Source organism: Mesocricetus auratus, unplaced genomic scaffold (genome assembly GCF_017639785.1).
Source record: "Mesocricetus auratus isolate SY011 unplaced genomic scaffold, BCM_Maur_2.0 Super-Scaffold_100031, whole genome shotgun sequence".
In the NCBI taxonomy this organism is placed as follows: Eukaryota; Metazoa; Chordata; class Mammalia; order Rodentia; family Cricetidae; genus Mesocricetus; species Mesocricetus auratus.
Window position 1 is genome coordinate 5,800,462 of NW_024429212.1, and position 17,281 is coordinate 5,817,742.

The 17,281-nt window shown below is 53.5% G+C and overlaps 1 protein-coding gene across 3 annotated transcripts in view; it reads left to right on the top strand.

The window, feature by feature from the left end:
• Rasa3 (RAS p21 protein activator 3) overlaps positions 1-17,281 on the top strand; it is a 108,332-nt gene that overhangs the window by 77,420 nt on the left and 13,631 nt on the right. For all 3 annotated transcript variants that reach the window (XM_005082618.4, XM_040733589.1, XM_021234405.2), the window contains 12 exons: positions 2,508-2,588; positions 2,955-3,027; positions 6,216-6,292; positions 7,789-7,893; positions 9,140-9,296; positions 9,781-9,929; positions 10,734-10,848; positions 11,808-11,882; positions 12,630-12,753; positions 13,892-13,998; positions 16,062-16,139; positions 17,041-17,118. In XM_005082618.4, coding sequence (XP_005082675.1) covers positions 2,508-2,588; positions 2,955-3,027; positions 6,216-6,292; positions 7,789-7,893; positions 9,140-9,296; positions 9,781-9,929; positions 10,734-10,848; positions 11,808-11,882; positions 12,630-12,753; positions 13,892-13,998; positions 16,062-16,139; positions 17,041-17,118 — 1,219 coding nt within the window. The remainder of the gene's footprint in view (positions 1-2,507; positions 2,589-2,954; positions 3,028-6,215; positions 6,293-7,788; positions 7,894-9,139; positions 9,297-9,780; positions 9,930-10,733; positions 10,849-11,807; positions 11,883-12,629; positions 12,754-13,891; positions 13,999-16,061; positions 16,140-17,040; positions 17,119-17,281) is intronic.

Here is a 17,281-nt window from a genome sequence, read left to right on the forward strand (position 1 = left end):
ACAGTGAGACATCTCCACACAGTGAGACATCGTCACACAGTGAGACATCTCCACACAGTGAGACATCATCACACAGTGACACATCTCCACACAGTGAGACATCTCCACACAGTGAGACATCGTCACACAGTGACACATCTCCACACAGTGAGACATCGTCACACAGTGAGACATCATCACACAGTGAGACATCTTCACACAGTGAGACATCTCCACACAGTGACACATCGTCACACAGTGAGACATCGTCACACAGTGAGACATCTCCACACAGTGAGACATCTCCACACAGTGAGACATCGTCACACAGTGAGACATCGTCACACAGTGTATGTCCCTGGCGAGTTCTCTGGTATGTGGTGCTACAGTCCCTGAGCTTCTCCACGCCGATGCAGCCTAGGCCCATTTTGAGGGTTCAGTTGAAAAGCAAAGCCCGTAAAAACTAAACACGGAATGCTTGTTCTTGCACTTAAAACTCTGGATTTGGGAACTTAACTGTGATTTAAATTTCCCCTCACAAGCTTTAGGAATGGCTTATCAGTGGTGGCGGGGACATGGTGAACATTTTACTATCTTTCTCTGTCACACAGATCGTGCGCTGTGTTGGTGAACCTTGATTCATGTAAAGCTGGGTTTAGACAAGGGTGGTGCACACTGTGGGACTATCCCTGATTTTAAGTCAAAAGAACCTGGCCTCTGAATCTCAAGGGTCCCCGCGCTGGGCTGGAGAGGGGGTTGAGAGCATTTGCTGCTCCTGCAGAGGACCAGCGTTTGGTTCCTAGCGGTCACAAACTCCGCATCTACAGAATCCAGTGCCTTCTTCCAGCCTCCACAGGTGCCCACACACATGTGCATGGACACACTCATGGACACCCATAAAAACAAAATAAGCCTTTGAAAATGAGACCGTAGTGACGGTACTCTTAGTGTGGACAGCTGAAACGGGAGGCTCTGTTTGCCCTGCACCATGAGGGGCAGAGGCAGCCAGCTGGCTTTTATTCTGAGTGACACCCCTGCATGTGATGGTCTCTTTCTGGTCTGAGGCTACTGCGGCCATTGCAGGCCGGTCTCATATTGGCCTGGGGAGCATAGGCTTTCCCACCCATCTCTGCGTGAGCGGGAGAGAGGATGGAGCCGTGCTCTGCAGACACATACGAACACTGCAGCAGGGCAAACTGACATGTTCCATCTATGCCACAGGCTGAGAAAGTCACTCCGTCCCAGTCTGTCCAAGCCACTCCGTCCCAGTCTGTCCACAATGGGGTTGTGTCTGTGGGGCCTAATGCTTAACAGTGGGATCCCATAAAACACGTTTGCATTAGATGGAGACTCCCGCTCAGGTGGCCTCCGTGGCCTTCCCGGGCCAGCAGCTGTCCTGTGTCTCCTATAGTAGCTGTCTCACTCCTTTAGAGACCCCGACCACACTGATTGAGTTGCAGGAACTGGGCTCATACAAACCAAGGATGCACTGTGTATAAATTCGCGCACGCGTGCACACACACACACACACACACACACACACACACACACACGTGTATACATCCACTAGAAGCAATTCTTGGGGGACAGCTCTGATCCCCCTGAGGAGGGATGCATCTTCAGACATGGAGTCTCTGACTCTGCTTCCAACTAGCTGATGGCAGCACAAGCCGAGGGGAGCTGTGGCATGGGGTATTTGATACGGAAGGAATCTCATCACGTGTAGAAGGCCTCTGAAAGTCTTCTGGGCCTACATGTGTCTAAGAACCACTTGCATCCCTCTAGCCCAGGGAAGAGCCTTGTAATTGCCCAGAGCACACAGTGCAGACAGAAAGAGGGTTGCAGCTCTGTAAATTGCGAACCACCTGGAGGAAGGTGTAGCCTCCCTCAAAAGGCATAGAACAAAACCGACCAAATCAGAACGGTAACCACGGTTCAGAGCTTGCGTTCAGCAACCCTGCTCTTTAATAACCAGCGGCAGAAACTCTGGATATTTGATCCGAGCTTCACAGAGCCGAGTATCCGCTCCAAGCGTCTGTCCGTGCAGAGTGGAACTAAGCACCTAGAGACACAGTCAGCAGGCAGGCGAAGAGTGGTGGAGACATGGCGCTCCAGGCCTGGTGCTGTGTCAGCCATGACCGTTACGTAAATCTCCCGCCTGGGATCCCAGGCCCAGGACTTTTGCTATAGGAAGGCCAGGGCGGTGTAGAGGCCTCCACAAAGGGGTTGTAAATGCAGGCCTCTCAGCAGCAGAGGGCGGTGTTGACCCTGAGGTGACACCGCGGTACTCAGCTGTCACTGAGGTGCAGCGAAGGGGCGTGACTGGTGGTCACAGGGCTCAATACCCTAGAAGGGGCAATCTTGTGAAGGCCACCGGCTCTCTACCTACCTTCCACGTTGCTTTGTCGTTGCTAATTCACATCCTTTCCAGAACTTTCCAGGCCATAGAACTCCTGGCCCAGGAAGCACTACCTCGGTCTGCTGTGACCTCCATGTCCTTTCCCTGACTGCTGTCTTCTTTGTCTTAGCATCTTCGAGTGCCAAGGCCTTCCCATTGTGAATGGGCAGTGCGACCCTTACGCCACAGTGACGTTGGCTGGACCCTTCAGGCAAGTTGTCTTTCTGACATCTACTCTGCCTGGGGTTCAGTTCTGGATTGGGGCACAGGGAATGGCCAGGTTGAGCTCTGGAGACAAGAGGCTGGCCTCCTTCCCAGCGGGGTGGGCATGGTGCACTTTGAGGTGGGATGTGCTCTGTGGACTTATTGCGGTGAGGTCTGTTTCTCAGAAAGCCTTCGTGAGCCTCCTTACCCGGTATTTTGGGCTCAGAAAAGGTCCCTGTTTTACATACCATCTGGAGGTGGAGACAGACAATACTCGTGAGATAAATAAAGGGGGCAAACAACTGTGCGTTTGACAGCTCGGTCTCAGGCCCATCTGGAACCGACAGCCTAACTCTCCGTTTCTTCACTACAGGTCTGAGGCAAAGAAGACGAAGGTGAAGAAGAAAACGAACAACCCCCACTTTGACGAGGTGTTTTATTTCGAGGTCGGTGCTTCCGTGGGAAGAACTTGGAGCCTTGGCGCTGTGACTGGGTCTCAGTGAGTCTCAGTCTGAGCCACCCGACAGTGTCTCGGGACCAGGCCCGGCCCAGGGATCCTCAGATGGGACAGTGTTTGATTCCCTGGGAGCTTCCCTCCCTCTCAGGGGAGAAGAGCCACGTGTCTCTTCCTGGACCAGCTGGCTCAAGGTGGAAGGGGCAGATTGAATTGGGTTTTGGTTGTTTGTTTGCCCCTTGGGGCTTTTGTTTTCCTGGCTGTTCACCACAGTTTCCCCAAGCAGGGTGAGGTTCATTTCTCCGGAAACGTGAGGGTTTGAGCAAAAAGGGGAAATGATTCAGCCCAGAGCGTGCTGGGGCCTCTTAGAGCCAGAGTCGTGAAGGGTGAGGCTGGAGCTGCTCAGGGCAGCAGGCTCCCTCTCAGTCTGGGTATCGCTCTCCTGTTTATCCTTTAGAACCAGGTTCTGGAGTGAGGGGGACAGGTGAGGCCTTAGTTCTGTCTTCAGAGCCTGCCGCATAGCAGGAAGGAAAGGCAAAAATGTAGGCGTCTCATAGCTCATGCTGTGCTGGGCTACAGACCAGCGCCGTGGCCCAACATCTGCAACTCAAGAGTCAGAAGCAGAAAGACCACAAGTTTAAGGACAGCCTGGACTATATAGCAACTTTTCAGACCAATGAGTGTTAAATAGCTAGTCCTTAATTTAGAAATAAAAACCAAATAACTAAATAAATAAAACAAAACACAAAAAACCTAGGACTTGGGGAGATGAGTCAGTATGTGCTATGCATGCTTAGAGATCTGAGTTCAGATCCCCAGAGGCCTCCTAAATATCCAGGGCATTGCACAATGGTAATTCCATTTCTTAGGGTGAGGAGACAGGTGGATCCCTGAAGCCCATTGGCCAGCCAGCCTGACCAATCAACGAGCTCTGGTCCAGTGAAAAAGACCCTGTCAGAAAATAAAGGTGGGGAGTGGTTGAGGAAAGAGTGTCCTACATCAGCTTTTGGCCTGCACACACGCAAGTACACACATTATAAAGCAGACACATAAACGCGCTTACTAAATTGAAACACCAAAGCCACCCAACTTGGGTGGCACAGAGTCCTGCTGTGCGGCCGAGGAGGGCAGGGCTTCTCATGTGTGGAATGCTGAATAGCCTGAGCAGGGCTCCCAACCTGACACTGTTACTGTCAGAGCTGCGGGGGCTCTGGGAACCTTCATGAATAAGAGTGCAGTGGAATCAGGCAGTCAGAGCCTGAAGGCATGTCTGCGGCCTGGAGGGTGCAGGGGTGGGGGTGGAGGGGAGTAGCAGTGCTCTGCAAGGCTAGGAAACCCTTGCCATAAAGGCAGGTGAAGACATCACGGGGAGGGGGACGGCACTGGGGCCTCAGCAGGCTCTCCCAGGAGCCATGAACGTGTGGTCAGAAAGTGTGAGAGTTTAGTAGGAATTGAACACCAAAGCCGGGGATGCCTGTCCTTGTCTGGGTGCCCAAAGTGGCTTCACTGGGCTGTTACAATATGGCTTGAGTGCGGACGGACTCCTGTGACACCTCTGGTAACAACCTCATTCCTCGCCTGTTTCTACTATGGAAGACCCTGCGTCTCTGGGCTGTGCATGTCTAATTACTTGCTAAAGGCGTGAGTTCCAGCCCATTGGGTTAGCTCAGTGTCGCGGAGAAGCTTGAGAACCATGGTGCGGGTTGCTCACCAGACTTCCAAAGGCAGGTGGGGTCCCTGCTCCTCCCAGACCCAGACTCGAGGTGCTGCTGTCTGTCAGCCCTATGAGTCAGCAGCCACACCCGGTTTACAAGACTTGCCAGGGTTTTTTGTCACTGGTTGGCTGAAGTTGGGGACAGGCTTGGGGGCGGGGGTGGGCCTTGGGAAGAAAGTACACTGCCTGGCTGACTGTGTAACCTCTCACCGGGCATGGGTTTTAGTAGAAGGTAGCTTCCAGATGGCTTTCTCCCTAGGCTTACCTGAGCTCCTCCTCGCTGGGGAGAGTGACGGGAAGCCTGGAGCCTGCCTGGGGCATGCTTCCCTGAGAATCACTGTGGGCTGTACCTCCATCCTGAGTGGGAAGTCAAAGAGGCAATAGGGACAAAGTGGCATCAGGACAGGTTGGCGTAGGACGATGACCGTGTCTCAGGTGTGTTGACAGGTGTGGTGTTCAGGAGGGAGGCAGGTGGCGTTGGCGTTCACCATTGCCTCATTATCCAGTAAGCCAAAGCACGCGGGTTAAGGAACATGCATGTCAAGTTCTAGATTAGGGTTTGGAGCAGAAAGCCTCCCCCAACCCTTGCCAAGGACCGAGTGAGGCAGCATCGTTTGTACACTCCTGTGGTCAAAGCAGAGCCAACTCCCTGGCCATTACTCTGAGCCTGAATTCCAGTCGCCCCTGATTATTTGTTTTAGATAGGGTCCTGAGTATCTCAGGCTGGCTTCGAACTCACTATATGGCTGAGGAGACTTTGAACTTCTGATCCTCCTGCCTCCGCCTTCTGAGTGCTGTGGTTATAGGCACGAGTCATTGGGCCATGTTAATATGGTGCTGGGGTGGAGCCCATTACTTTGTGCGTGCTGGGCAAACATTCTGCCAGGATACACCATCAGCCCTCCTCTACCTGATACATTGCAGTAGCTCAGCCGTTCTAAGCTACCGTTCAGTTTTCTGACTTCTCTCAGGGTGTAAACACTCCAAAACTTCTTGCTAAGGTTGGAAGACAGGTCCAGCCGCCAGAAGAGTTATGACTGGTCCCTATTGCAGGACCTACTGTGTGTGTTGGGGGCGGGGCATCGTCCATACTTTCTTGTGGGTAAAAAGGAAACTATGAAAACTCAGGTTACTGTCCTGTGGGTCTGGCTTCCTGTCTCATGACATTAGGACCAGAGGCCTTGGGGGCCTGCGAGGTCATGAACTCAATGGGCAGTTTAGAGATGGAAAAAGCTGCACATGTTCCTGCTGCATCTTGAGAAATCAGTTCCTGCCATGGTTTAATGTGACCTCAGGGCAAGGTCCTAGTCTAGAAACCCTCACCCCACCCCCCCCACACCCCCACACCCCCCCCCCCCCACACGGGTCTATTCTTATGGGCAAGTTGCATGGTCCTTCCTTGGGTTGTGGGATGCCAAGTTTTCTGGCAGATGTGTCTGATATTATTTATCCCCTTCTGACTCCAGGTGACCAGACCCTGCAGCTACAGCAAAAAGTCCCACTTTGACTTTGAGGAGGAAGACGTAGACAAACTTGAAATTCGGTGAGTTGCTCAGAGTTTGATAGCCAAGTTAGGAGCGGTATCGCTTAAACAGGCTCCATCCCCCAAATTGTTGAGGTAGCCATGGCAATCACAGCCACAGCTGTTTGGGGGTCACATTACTAGCTACCCTCAGATCTCGGATCAGTTTTAGAAACCATGGGAGCTGTCTTCTCACTGGTACCGTGGGAAAGCCTGCTGGCATCCGGTGGGTCTCTTCCTCCAGGCTATTTTCTGAGCAGTCTCATTTGAGTCCCTGAGGCTTTGGCAACCCCTGTAGAGCCCATCTCCTCTGATGTTACTGATCTTTCTGGGTACCATGTGGATCCTGTATGGGTCTTCCTGCTCTGTTGCTATAGAAACCAAGTCTCCTGTAAAGGTTAGTATGCACCATGTCCTCCCCCTGTGGATTCCTAAATCCATCTAAGTTGTTTGGGGAACATGCTGGCCATCAAATGATCAAACTTGCCAGCAGGAGCCTCCAACATTGGGGTGGGAGACACCAGCAGCCCTCATGGTTCCAACATACATATGTTCTCAGTGAAGCTTCCTCCCTCTTGGTCATATGGGTGTGCTCTTTAGGACTGGCAAAGATGACAGAAAGATTCACCCAGTCTTCTAGAAGCATCCTCTTCCGTAGCAATGCCCCACACTCAAGGTATGGTAGAGACTTTCAGCTCTCTGGCCATGAACCCGGCTGAGTATTTAGTGCTGTCCGGTGCCGTGCGCCCAACCCACTGTTGCTCGGGTGCCATTTTTCAGCCCCTAATCCGAGGGGACAAAGAGCATTCTCTTGGGAAGAGGGCATCGCTGATTGGCCCATACTCCCAAGAAGCACCGGCACCGTCATAGCTGTGACTCCTTGGGACCCAACTGCAGGCCCTCCAGTGGATGCACGGTACCCCTTGATCACGGCGCACACCCCCACAGTCTAGTGCGTGATGGAGACAGGAGCAGGGCTGCAGGGCTGTTATGTTTTAGGAGCAGTGCTCTCAGGCTTCCAGTGGTGGGACATCTGCCCTGGCTTGCTACTTGGCCCTGTAGGCAGCTGCTTAGCCTGGTGACACCTTAGTTGTTTGATGTGCTGGGCTTGAAGATCAAAGTATGGTAAATCTGGGGCAGAGCCTCGGCCCTCGGGCCCTTAGCACATCTCTAACATCTGCTTAGGGCCCTTGGGTTACTCCTAGGTGAAGGGACCCAGGCCATATCCAAGAATGGAGCAGTTATTTGGCTCTGCCATGAATAGTGACACCCAGAAGTCCCCTCCACCAGACTGGTCTGGAGGTCCTTGCTGGTTCCTAGACAAGGGTACCCTGCCTGCCCACTCCTTGTCCATTGCACCGAGAGTCAAAGTCTCTGCCCCACGGTGCAGCCTGGCTCACCTGCTCTTGGTAAAAGTCTCTACGCTCTCTGAGAACAGGAGGCCTTTATCCCTTGACCCGCCGGAAAGCAGGCTCCTTCCATCCCCCACCTGAATGGCACTTGCTCATCTTTTCCAGGGTTGACCTCTGGAATGCCAGCAACCTGAAGTTTGGGGATGAGTTTCTTGGGGAGCTGAGGATCCCCCTCAAAGTGCTGCGACACTCTAGCTCTTATGAAGCCTGGTAGGTGTGCATTTCACGGTACACGGCTGGGCGTACAAAACAGCTTCAGACATGAAGGGCTCCGTGCTCTGCAGACCTTACCCCACCTGCCTCTGCCTGCTCTCACTTGCTTAGCTTGTGGCCCTGGCTTCTGTCCTTACAGTAGGTTTCTGTTCTTACGGATGGACAGAGGTGGCCATAGGGCGGTGGTGCCGGGAACCTACTGGCAAAGGGTCCAGTTAAAAGCAAGCGTTAGAACTAAGAGCAGCTTCGGACCTCTTCTTGGAGAGCGTGTCCGCACAGTCTAGTGACTGGCTTGGCTGTGGGTGGCTCTCCTGGTCATCTTGGGTCAGGACCAGTTTGCAGGGTGCGTGGGCCTTCATAGGCTTTTTAGACACAGAATTTCTGTGTCTTGGAGCCAACCCAGATGTTCACAAAGCTTGCTTTCTGCTTCTCATGCCTTGATTTCTGGTTTACTCCAGTCACTGGCTTTAACAGAAGTATATCTTCATTTTATTCCATGACTGATTTCTTAAAGATAGAAAGCACATGGAGCCCAGCGTCCTGCTGTCCAGTGTCCTGTTGTCTGGGTCCCACTGGCAGTATTCCGTTGTCAGTGTCCCATGCCAGGTGTTACTCTTGCCACCAGGAAACTGACTTCTAATTCTACAAAGGTGGTTCTAACGTAGGTCTCCCTGATAGTTCCATGACCAAGTTATGGGACACAGGGCTCCACCCCAGCAGATGACAAGCTGCCTGGCTGGGAGTATTTGTGTGGAGAGGGATAGCCAATGTGAGCCGAGAGAGAGAGAGAGAGAGAGAGAGAGAGAGAGAGAGAGAGAGAGAGAGAGAGAGAGAGAGAGAGAGAGAGAGAGAGAGAGAGAAAATACTTCAGTGACCACTGACCACCAGCGCAGCCCAACTCCCTCTTGTGAAAACCATACACTTGTATTAAAATGGTCCCCACTTCGTGTACAAAGACTCCTGTCTGTGTCGCTTTCCAACAGCTCACCTCTCTTTCCTCCCCCCTCCTTCATCCCTCATGCTTCAGCTTCCCCTTCCCTGTAAGTCTGTGGTCCTGCTGCCAGAAACAGCCAGGTGGCCGTGCCCCGAGATATCCCAGAGCACAGCCTTGGAGCCTTGTCTTTCTGCCTGAGACCCACCCGGGACAGCACAGACTTTGCAGGGGCAGAGTGCGGGTCTGCCCCTAGAAATGCCTCTGGGAGGACCCTGCCCTTACCTGTGGGTTCGTGTCCTTCCTTCCTAGGTACTTCCTCCAGCCCCGAGACAATGGCAGTAAAAGCCTGAAGCCAGATGACTTGGGGTCGCTGAGGCTAAATGTCGTTTACACAGAAGACCACGTCTTCTCCTCCGAGTACTACAGCCCGCTGCGCGACCTGCTGTTGAAGTCTGCGGATGTGGAGGTGGGTGCCAGCCACGTTGGCCCGGTGAAGGCCACGCCCATCTCCACAAACCTGTCCGGGGAGCCCACCTGTCAGGCTCTGTGTGCGCACAGCACACCACTGAGCCTTCCCCACCGTATTCCCGGTGCCTGGGTTACCTGCACCCATTTTTCTGTGCGGTTAGAGCTTCAGGAGCCTGACCTACTCAGTCCGCACGCTTTTCCCACCCCAGTGCTGCTGGATTTGGGGGTTTGGCGGGAGGGCAGAGTGTAGCCAGCAAGGTCACGCGGGAGGGTTTTTAACGCGGGTTTTCATCAGGTGTGGGTTTCTCTGCCAAGAGGGACGTTTAGGAGAGGCAGCCACAGAAAGAGTCGCTCTCCGCTGTGCCTCCCCCCGTGCTACCGTGCACATGGGCTAGGGTGGCGATCTGGAGGCATCGGGCACTGACCTATGGACGGGGTACAGCTACTCGAGTGCCCGCTGCTCACACTTGCCCTCTGCCCAGCCTGTCTCGGCCTCAGCAGCCCACATCCTGGGCGAGGTGTGCAGAGATAAGCAAGAGGCAGCCATCCCACTGGTCCGGCTCCTGCTGCACTACGGCAGGGTGGTGCCCTTCATCAGTGCCATCGCCAGCGCGGAGGTGAAGAGGACCCAGTAAGCGCCCCCTGCTGCCCGTCCCCTGCATGCCCAGCCCCCTCCCACCTCCCGCTATTTCCCGGGTACCCGGCCCCATACGGAGATCCACTCCCGTTCTTTGAACGTCCCGCTTGACCTCGCTGCTCTCCCCGCCTACCGGTACCCTCGATAGGAAGCTGGGCCCCTGCACACCCAGTGGGGAGACAGTAAAAGCAGCCACCTTAACCCATGTCTGTGCACAGCATTGGAGGCGAGCAAGGGTCTTCAGGAGCCAAATGGGTTTCTGATCCCCCTCTAACAGGTCCTTTCAGAAATCGACATTTCTGTGAAGATCCAGAGAGGGCGGGGGAGGGGTGGACTGGGCCCCAAGGCTTGAAGGACTAGCTCTGTCCGCCCTGATGAGACCCTGGTTTTCCTGGAGAGCCCCATTACTGAGTCAAAAGGTGGGGTCTGCTCCCCACCCCCAGAACTGCAAGCCTCGTCTCGACGCTCTTGATGAAGAATGAACCAGTGAAGGTGACATGGTGGTCGGAAGCCACTTAGTGCCTGGCTTTGTGTACAGCCTGAGACTTTGGTGCAAAAAGCTAAGACTTCCCAAAAGCACCCTTCATAGAGGGGTAGAGGCAGGGTCCAACCAGCCCTGTATATCAGGAGTAAAGAACTTGTTGAGATAGGGGTACTTCCCACCGAGCCCCAGGCATTGAGTTCCTGTAAGACATCTGCCAGCATCCATGTCCCCACCCAGGGACCAGGCTCTCTCGGAGGAGACTTTGTTCTTCCTCCATGCCTTAAGGCAGACACCATCCCCTTGCTGTTTTCCAGAGACCCCAATACCATCTTCCGTGGAAACTCGCTGACATCTAAATGCATAGATGAGACAATGAAGCTGGCGGGCATGCACTACCTCCATGTGACCCTGAAGCCCACCATTGAGGAGGTGAGGTGGCCCTGGCCACTTGGTAATGGTGATCAGGGCGTCTGTGAGAGACAGGAGTACCCAGCCACCACAGGGGCCTCACTGTTTCAGCTTTCTTAAAGGACACTTTGTATATATATATATTCCAGAATCCTCTGTGCGTTCAGATCAATCAGTGGGTGGAAGGGTGGATGGATGGAAGACAGACAGACAGGTGATGGATATATAGGTAGATAGATGATAGGTAGGTGATAGATAGATAGATAGATAGATAGATAGATAGATAGATAGACAGACATCTCACTGTTACAGACAGAAGGACATACATGGTAGGCAGGGGCAGACTCCTTCCCACATGCTGTGGATCCCGCTGTCCCTAAGGGCTACAGCTGTGACCTGTACTGTCTGAAGCCTGGATTGTCGCTGTCTATGGTTCAGCTGTCCTTTGTATCCAAAGTGCTCCTTCTGGCTCCACCCCTACTATGATTCTAATGGACTCTCTTGCTAGCAAGACAGGTTGTGACAAGCACATTCTTTGCAATGTGTGAAAACTTAGACTAGAATACCGGTTTATCTATGAGCAGAACCATGGGAACACTAGGGAGGACACATGCTCTTGAAGCTTTGAGGTGTCTCTTCATGAGTAAATCAAGCAACTAAGTCTGGGGGAAATGCCCTCAGGCTGTCGAGCAGAGGGGGCTGTGCTTCCTTGTTTCATTGGCTCCATCCAGCAGCCGTGTAGGGCAAGCTGTCTACTGTGTGGGGTCCCATGGGCCCTCATGGGATTCTGTGGGATTGTGTGGGGCCAAGCCTGGTCTTTAAGCCATGGGTAGTGCAGCCAAACCTTGAGAGTTACTCCATGCCTGCAGCTGTCCAGCGTCCTATAATATGGGAGCTGCCTCCCGGAGGGCTAGCTTCCTCAGAACGTCTTTCAGGCCTGTCTTGCCACCTTGGGCAGCACCGTCTTAACGCTCTTCCAGATTTGCCAGAGCCACAAGTCCTGTGAAATTGACCCTGTGAAGTTGAAGGACGGTGAAAACCTTGAGAACAACATGGTAAGGTACCTGCTTTGTTCTGGGACACCTTCCAAAGCCAGTCTCCTGATGGGGGTTTCTGCTAATAGCCGTGTAGACACCGTTTGAAGATCTCAGGCACGGTGGGGATGACTGGGCCCCAAACCACTTATCTGGCCCTTGATGCTGAGTACAGTATCAAGTCCATGTGAGCTATCAGCGCAGATGCCTATTAACCTCCTATTGACCACTGCTCCACACACTTGTCTCTGTCTACCCCCACTATTGCCCCTGTCTACCCCCACTATTTGCCCCTGTCTACCCCCACTATTTGCCTCTGTCTACCCCCGCTCCACATGCTTGCCTCTTAGAGGCTCCATCAGCTCCCACTGTCTCCCAAGGGCCCAGACCTGACCTGTGACCCCCATGACCTGGCCCATGAACTCCACTGGTTCTCACCTCAGGACAAGCAAACCTCTCCACGTGAAGTCAGGTTGCTCCAGGGGCTCCCACGTGTTAGTGTCTTCTTACGCCTTCATACAGGTCCGGCTTCCTTAGGTCCACACTTAAACAGAAGTGCAGGTTCCTTGGACCCTAGTGAGTTCCGTCTATGTTCCGTGATGCTGAGACAAAGAGCCAGGGGTTGATCACTGTAGCCACTCAATACAGATCTCTCCAGGAGTGTGTTAGTAGATATCATGGGAGGCTGGACTCCCCTCTCCCTGGCCATGTCTCTGGTGATGTCTTGACCCCGGGGAGACTCTGGGTCTAATCCCCCAACTCTTAAAGGAGAGCCTGAGGCAGTATGTGGATCGCATCTTCACTGTCATCACGAAGTCTGGAGTGAGCTGCCCCACCGTCATGTGTGACATCTTCTTCTCCCTGCGGGAGGCAGCCGCCAAGCGTTTCCAAGGTGAGCTGCCAGGGCCTGAGCTGGGACATGAGGACTCAGCCATCTTGATCATAATTCCCCAGTTTCTGGGAAGAAATACCATGTACTGTGAGCATGTCCTCCCAGAACTGCCTTCAAATACTTGCTTCTTAGGGTCATGAATTCTGAGTTACTGCATTACTGAGAAAACCAGCCCGTTGGGGGCCTTTCCCTCACCAAGACCTGATGGGGGATGTCCTTTTGTATGCTGTGAATATCTAGGAAAAGGTTTCCTGGTGACCCACTTCCTTAGTTACACCAGCTCCTGGAGAAGCAGAAATGCCCTCCCCACAGCCCTCCCTAAACTGCATGCCCCCCCAACACCTTATCCTCATCGCAGCCTCCCTTCACCCTGATATTCCTCGGACTTCTTGGGCCCTATAGGCCCTGAACCCAACACCTGTCCTGTGCAGACCAGACCAAACCTCTCAGACTGCCCCCTACCTCCTCCAACCCTGTACCCAGTGCTGTTGAGCTCCCCTGCCCCAACCCCTGCCCCAGCCACACCCCTCCAGTCCCACACCTACCACTCCAAGCGGATCACAGTGTGTGAGCCTCCATCACTACGTCACACAGGCTGGAGCTGCATCTGGGGGCCAACCTCTGGGAAACATGAGTCTGCGTGTGTCCTGCCGACCCTGGGCAGCTCCATCCCCAGAGCTGTGGGACTGCGGGCCTCAGAGGGCTAGGGAGGGAGTCCCCAATAATAAAATAAAGTAATCGTCTCACCCCAGATGGGAGTAGACCACCCAGCAATGAGTCCCCAGGAGACCCTGGTGGAAGACGTTACATCTGTGGCCCTCGGCTGCCCCACTGTGTCCTCGGTAACACACTGAGAGAAACAGGGAGATAGAGAGACAGACACAGAGGGACAGAGACAGCAAGAAATATGTAGAAATATCACAGTCCTGCCGAGACAGACAAAGAAGCGACAGAGACCTGCAGACATACAGACTGAAGAAAGAGATGCAAAGAAATGCAGAAACACAGAGAGGTGGAAATAAGTCTTAAGCCAGGCCCGGCTCATTGGCGAGGCCTTTGAGAATTGCCGAGCAAGATCGGAACCCACCCATATGTCATTGCTTCCGCCCCAGACTGAAACTGTCCTGTCTGCTTACAGATGACCTGGATGTGAGGTACACCGCCGTGAGCAGCTTCATCTTCCTGAGGTTCTTCGCTCCTGCCATCCTGTCCCCAAACCTCTTCCAACTGACACCGCACCACACGGTCAGTGAGTTGTCAGAGTTGTCCTGTAAGCCAGACAGCCGGTCCTTCTCACCTAGGCAGTCCACCTTAACCAGCCAGTCCTCACCTAGGCAGTCCACCTTAACTGTCCAGTCCTCACCTAGGCAGTCCACCTTAACTGACCAGTCCTCACCTAGGCAGTCCACCTTAACTGTCCAGTCCTCACCTAGGCAGTCCACCTTAACTGTCCAGTCCTCACCTAGGCAGTCCACCTTAACTGTCCAGTCCTCACCTAGGCAGTCCACCTTAACTGTCCAGTCCTCACCTAGGCAGTCCACCTTAACTGTCCAGTCCTCACCTAGGCAGTCCACCTTAACTGTCCAGTCCTCACCTAGGCAGTCCACCTTAACTGTCCAGTCCTCACCTAGGCAGTCCACCTTAACTGTCCAGTCCTCACCTAGGCAGTCCACCTTAACTGTCCAGTCCTCACCTAGGCAGTCCACCTTAACTGTCCAGTCCTCACCTAGGCAGTCCACCTTAACTGTCCAGTCCTCACCTAGGCAGTCCACCTTAACTGTCCAGTCCTCACCTAGGCAGTCCACCTTAACTGTCCAGTCCTCACCTAGGCAGTCCACCTTAACTGTCCAGTCCTCACCTAGGCAGTCCACCTTAACTGACCAGTCCTCACCTAGGCAGTCCACCTTAACTGTCCAGTCCTCACCTAGGCAGTCCACCTTAACTGACCAGTCCTCACCTAGGCAGTCCACCTTAACTGTCCAGTCCTCACCTAGGCAGTCCACCTTAACTGTCCAGTCCTCACCTAGGCAGTCCACCTTAACTGTCCAGTCCTCACCTAGGCAGTCCACCTTAACTGTCCAGTCCTCACCTAGGCAGTCCACCTTAACTGTCCAGTCCTCACCTAGGCAGTCCACCTTAACTGGCCAGTCCTCCTTAAAGAGCATGGCTTCCTTAACCAGCTAGGCTTCTGCTTGTGAACAAGAGGGTGGGTTGAGCCGTCCTCTTGACTCTGATGGGAGAGTCAGTACTGTCTTATCTCATTTTGTGTTTGTGAATGTCTGGGTATGTGTTGGGGTGGTGCACAGGTCAAACTCGGATATCTTTCTCCGTGCACCGCCATCGTGCCTTTTGAGACAGGGTCCCTCACTGGGACCTGGAGCTCGCCTGAAAGCTAGCCTGACTGGCCAGTGAGCCCCAGGGATCCGTCTGTCTCCACATCTTCAGTGCTTGGATTCCAGGGGCATGCTTCCGTGCTCCACCTTTTCATGGGGGTGCTAAGGATCAAACTCATGCTCGCATACCAAGCACTGCACCGACTGAGCGATCTCTCCAACCCCAGAGACACTGTTCTAAATAACAGTCCCTGGTCAGAGCAGGGGCTTCCCTGAGAATCTCTGCTACTGTTCTCCCACCACCTAAGATCTACATGCATCACTCACGGGCACATGCTGTGGCCAAGCCCTGTCTGGGTGGACACAGCCTCCCTCTGGGATGCCGTATGTTGCCTGGCAGAGGCAGCGTGCAGAGCAGCCCCTGTTAGGGGTTCTCGCCTCTCTAGGCCATGTCAAAGCTGCAGGCGTCCCTAGCCAGGGCTACGGAACCCTGACTAAGGGTGCCGTGATCTGGATTGCCCTGACCTTGAGAGGGTCCCTGGCATCTCGGGCAGAGTCCTCAGCTGTGGGACACCCCCACCTAGCAATGCCAGGAAGCTGGTGACTTGATAAAATGGGCTCCTGGTGTGTGGCAAGGCCCGGCCCTGCCAAGGCAGCTCTCCCTGAATCTTCAACCATGGTAGGTTTTAGACTAGTGCTTCTCAACCTGTGGATCCAATGGTCCTCTCACAAGAGTCGCCTACGACATAGATATTTACATTACGATTGATAACAGTTATAAAATGACAGTTATGAAGCAGCTACAAAGATAGTTTTATGACCGGGGTCACCACAACATGAGGAACTGTTATTAAAGGTTCGCAGTGTCAGGAAGGTTGAGACAGTGTCATTTGTTTTATTGTCTTATTCTGGCACTGACAGTTGATCTTCTGCAGAACGAATAAAGCCCACGTTTCTCTTGTCCTGTCCCCTCAGGATCCACAGACCTCTAGGACCCTGACACTCATCTCAAAGACCATCCAAACTCTCGGCAGCTTGTCCAAGTCCAAGTCTGTGAGTCTACGCTCATCTCATTTGCTTATGAACACGGGGCTATTGGCCTTTTTTCCTCTTCAGAAGCTATAAATGAAATGTTTTGCACATAGGGGAGGTTGTGTTCATCAACTATGGGATAGCGAAAAGAATCAAAGCCGGCGTCCATCTCCCAGCTCCTAAAGTTCCCAACCCGGCCCTTCCTGCTGCCCCCACCCTTCCCAGGCATTGTGGGGGAGATTCGCCAGCCATAGTGGCGAGCAGGCCAACCCCATCTGACTCTTTAAGTGGACAAGATAGCTGAGCGCCCTCAGCGTTGCCCCAGGAAACCTAGCTGTAGTAGGACAGACCCGTGGTATTGGCCTTGGCTGCTGGTGCTATAGGAGTAAACCTAGGGTTTGTCTGCAGCTGCCATTCACCCATCTGCAGCCTCTACATCCTGGGCGGCAGAGGCCAAGCCCCTCTTACCCCTTTGGTCACAAATCTGCATTTTCCCTTCCTCATCACTTGTCCCAGACCAGGGGTTGGTGCTGAGGTCTCTGGCCTGCCCTGGACTCCTGTTCCTACAGACCTGGCTTTGCTTCGATCCATGCTGCTAGCCCTAGGCTGCTGGGACCACATCTGTATCTAGTTTGTAGCCCATCACTGCGCTGCCCAGGTGTGGAAAGAGTGACATGTGCTTTGCATCAGGGGCGTCAACATAGACAGACTCCCAGCACCGTCTGTGGCTAGTGCTTCCGAGTCCCAGCTTCATGCAGACGCCTCTAGGTGGGGCTGCATGCTTACCATTCACCCGTGTGGCCTGTCGTCGCCTCCCCGGTGGCACCCTACCTAGGCTTGTCACTGCGTGGTCCAGCTTTCTGGTCCTTGGCCATGAGCATTGGTGCTGGTGGCTGTCGGCAGATGACTTGTTTCTTTTCAGGCCAGTTTTAAGGAGTCCTACATGGCAACATTCTATGAATTCTTCAATGAGCAGAAGTACGCAGATGCCGTAAAAAATGTAAGTGTCCCCACACCCTCTCCATGGTCATTGCCAGGACCCACCTCACCCTTAAACTCAGGCTAACCTCCTTGCCCTAAAATTCACCTCTGGCTCCCCTCAGAGTCCAGTATGGAGGCTTGCCTTCTGTTTTCTGTGCCAAAGGGTTTCTATTAAGTTACTT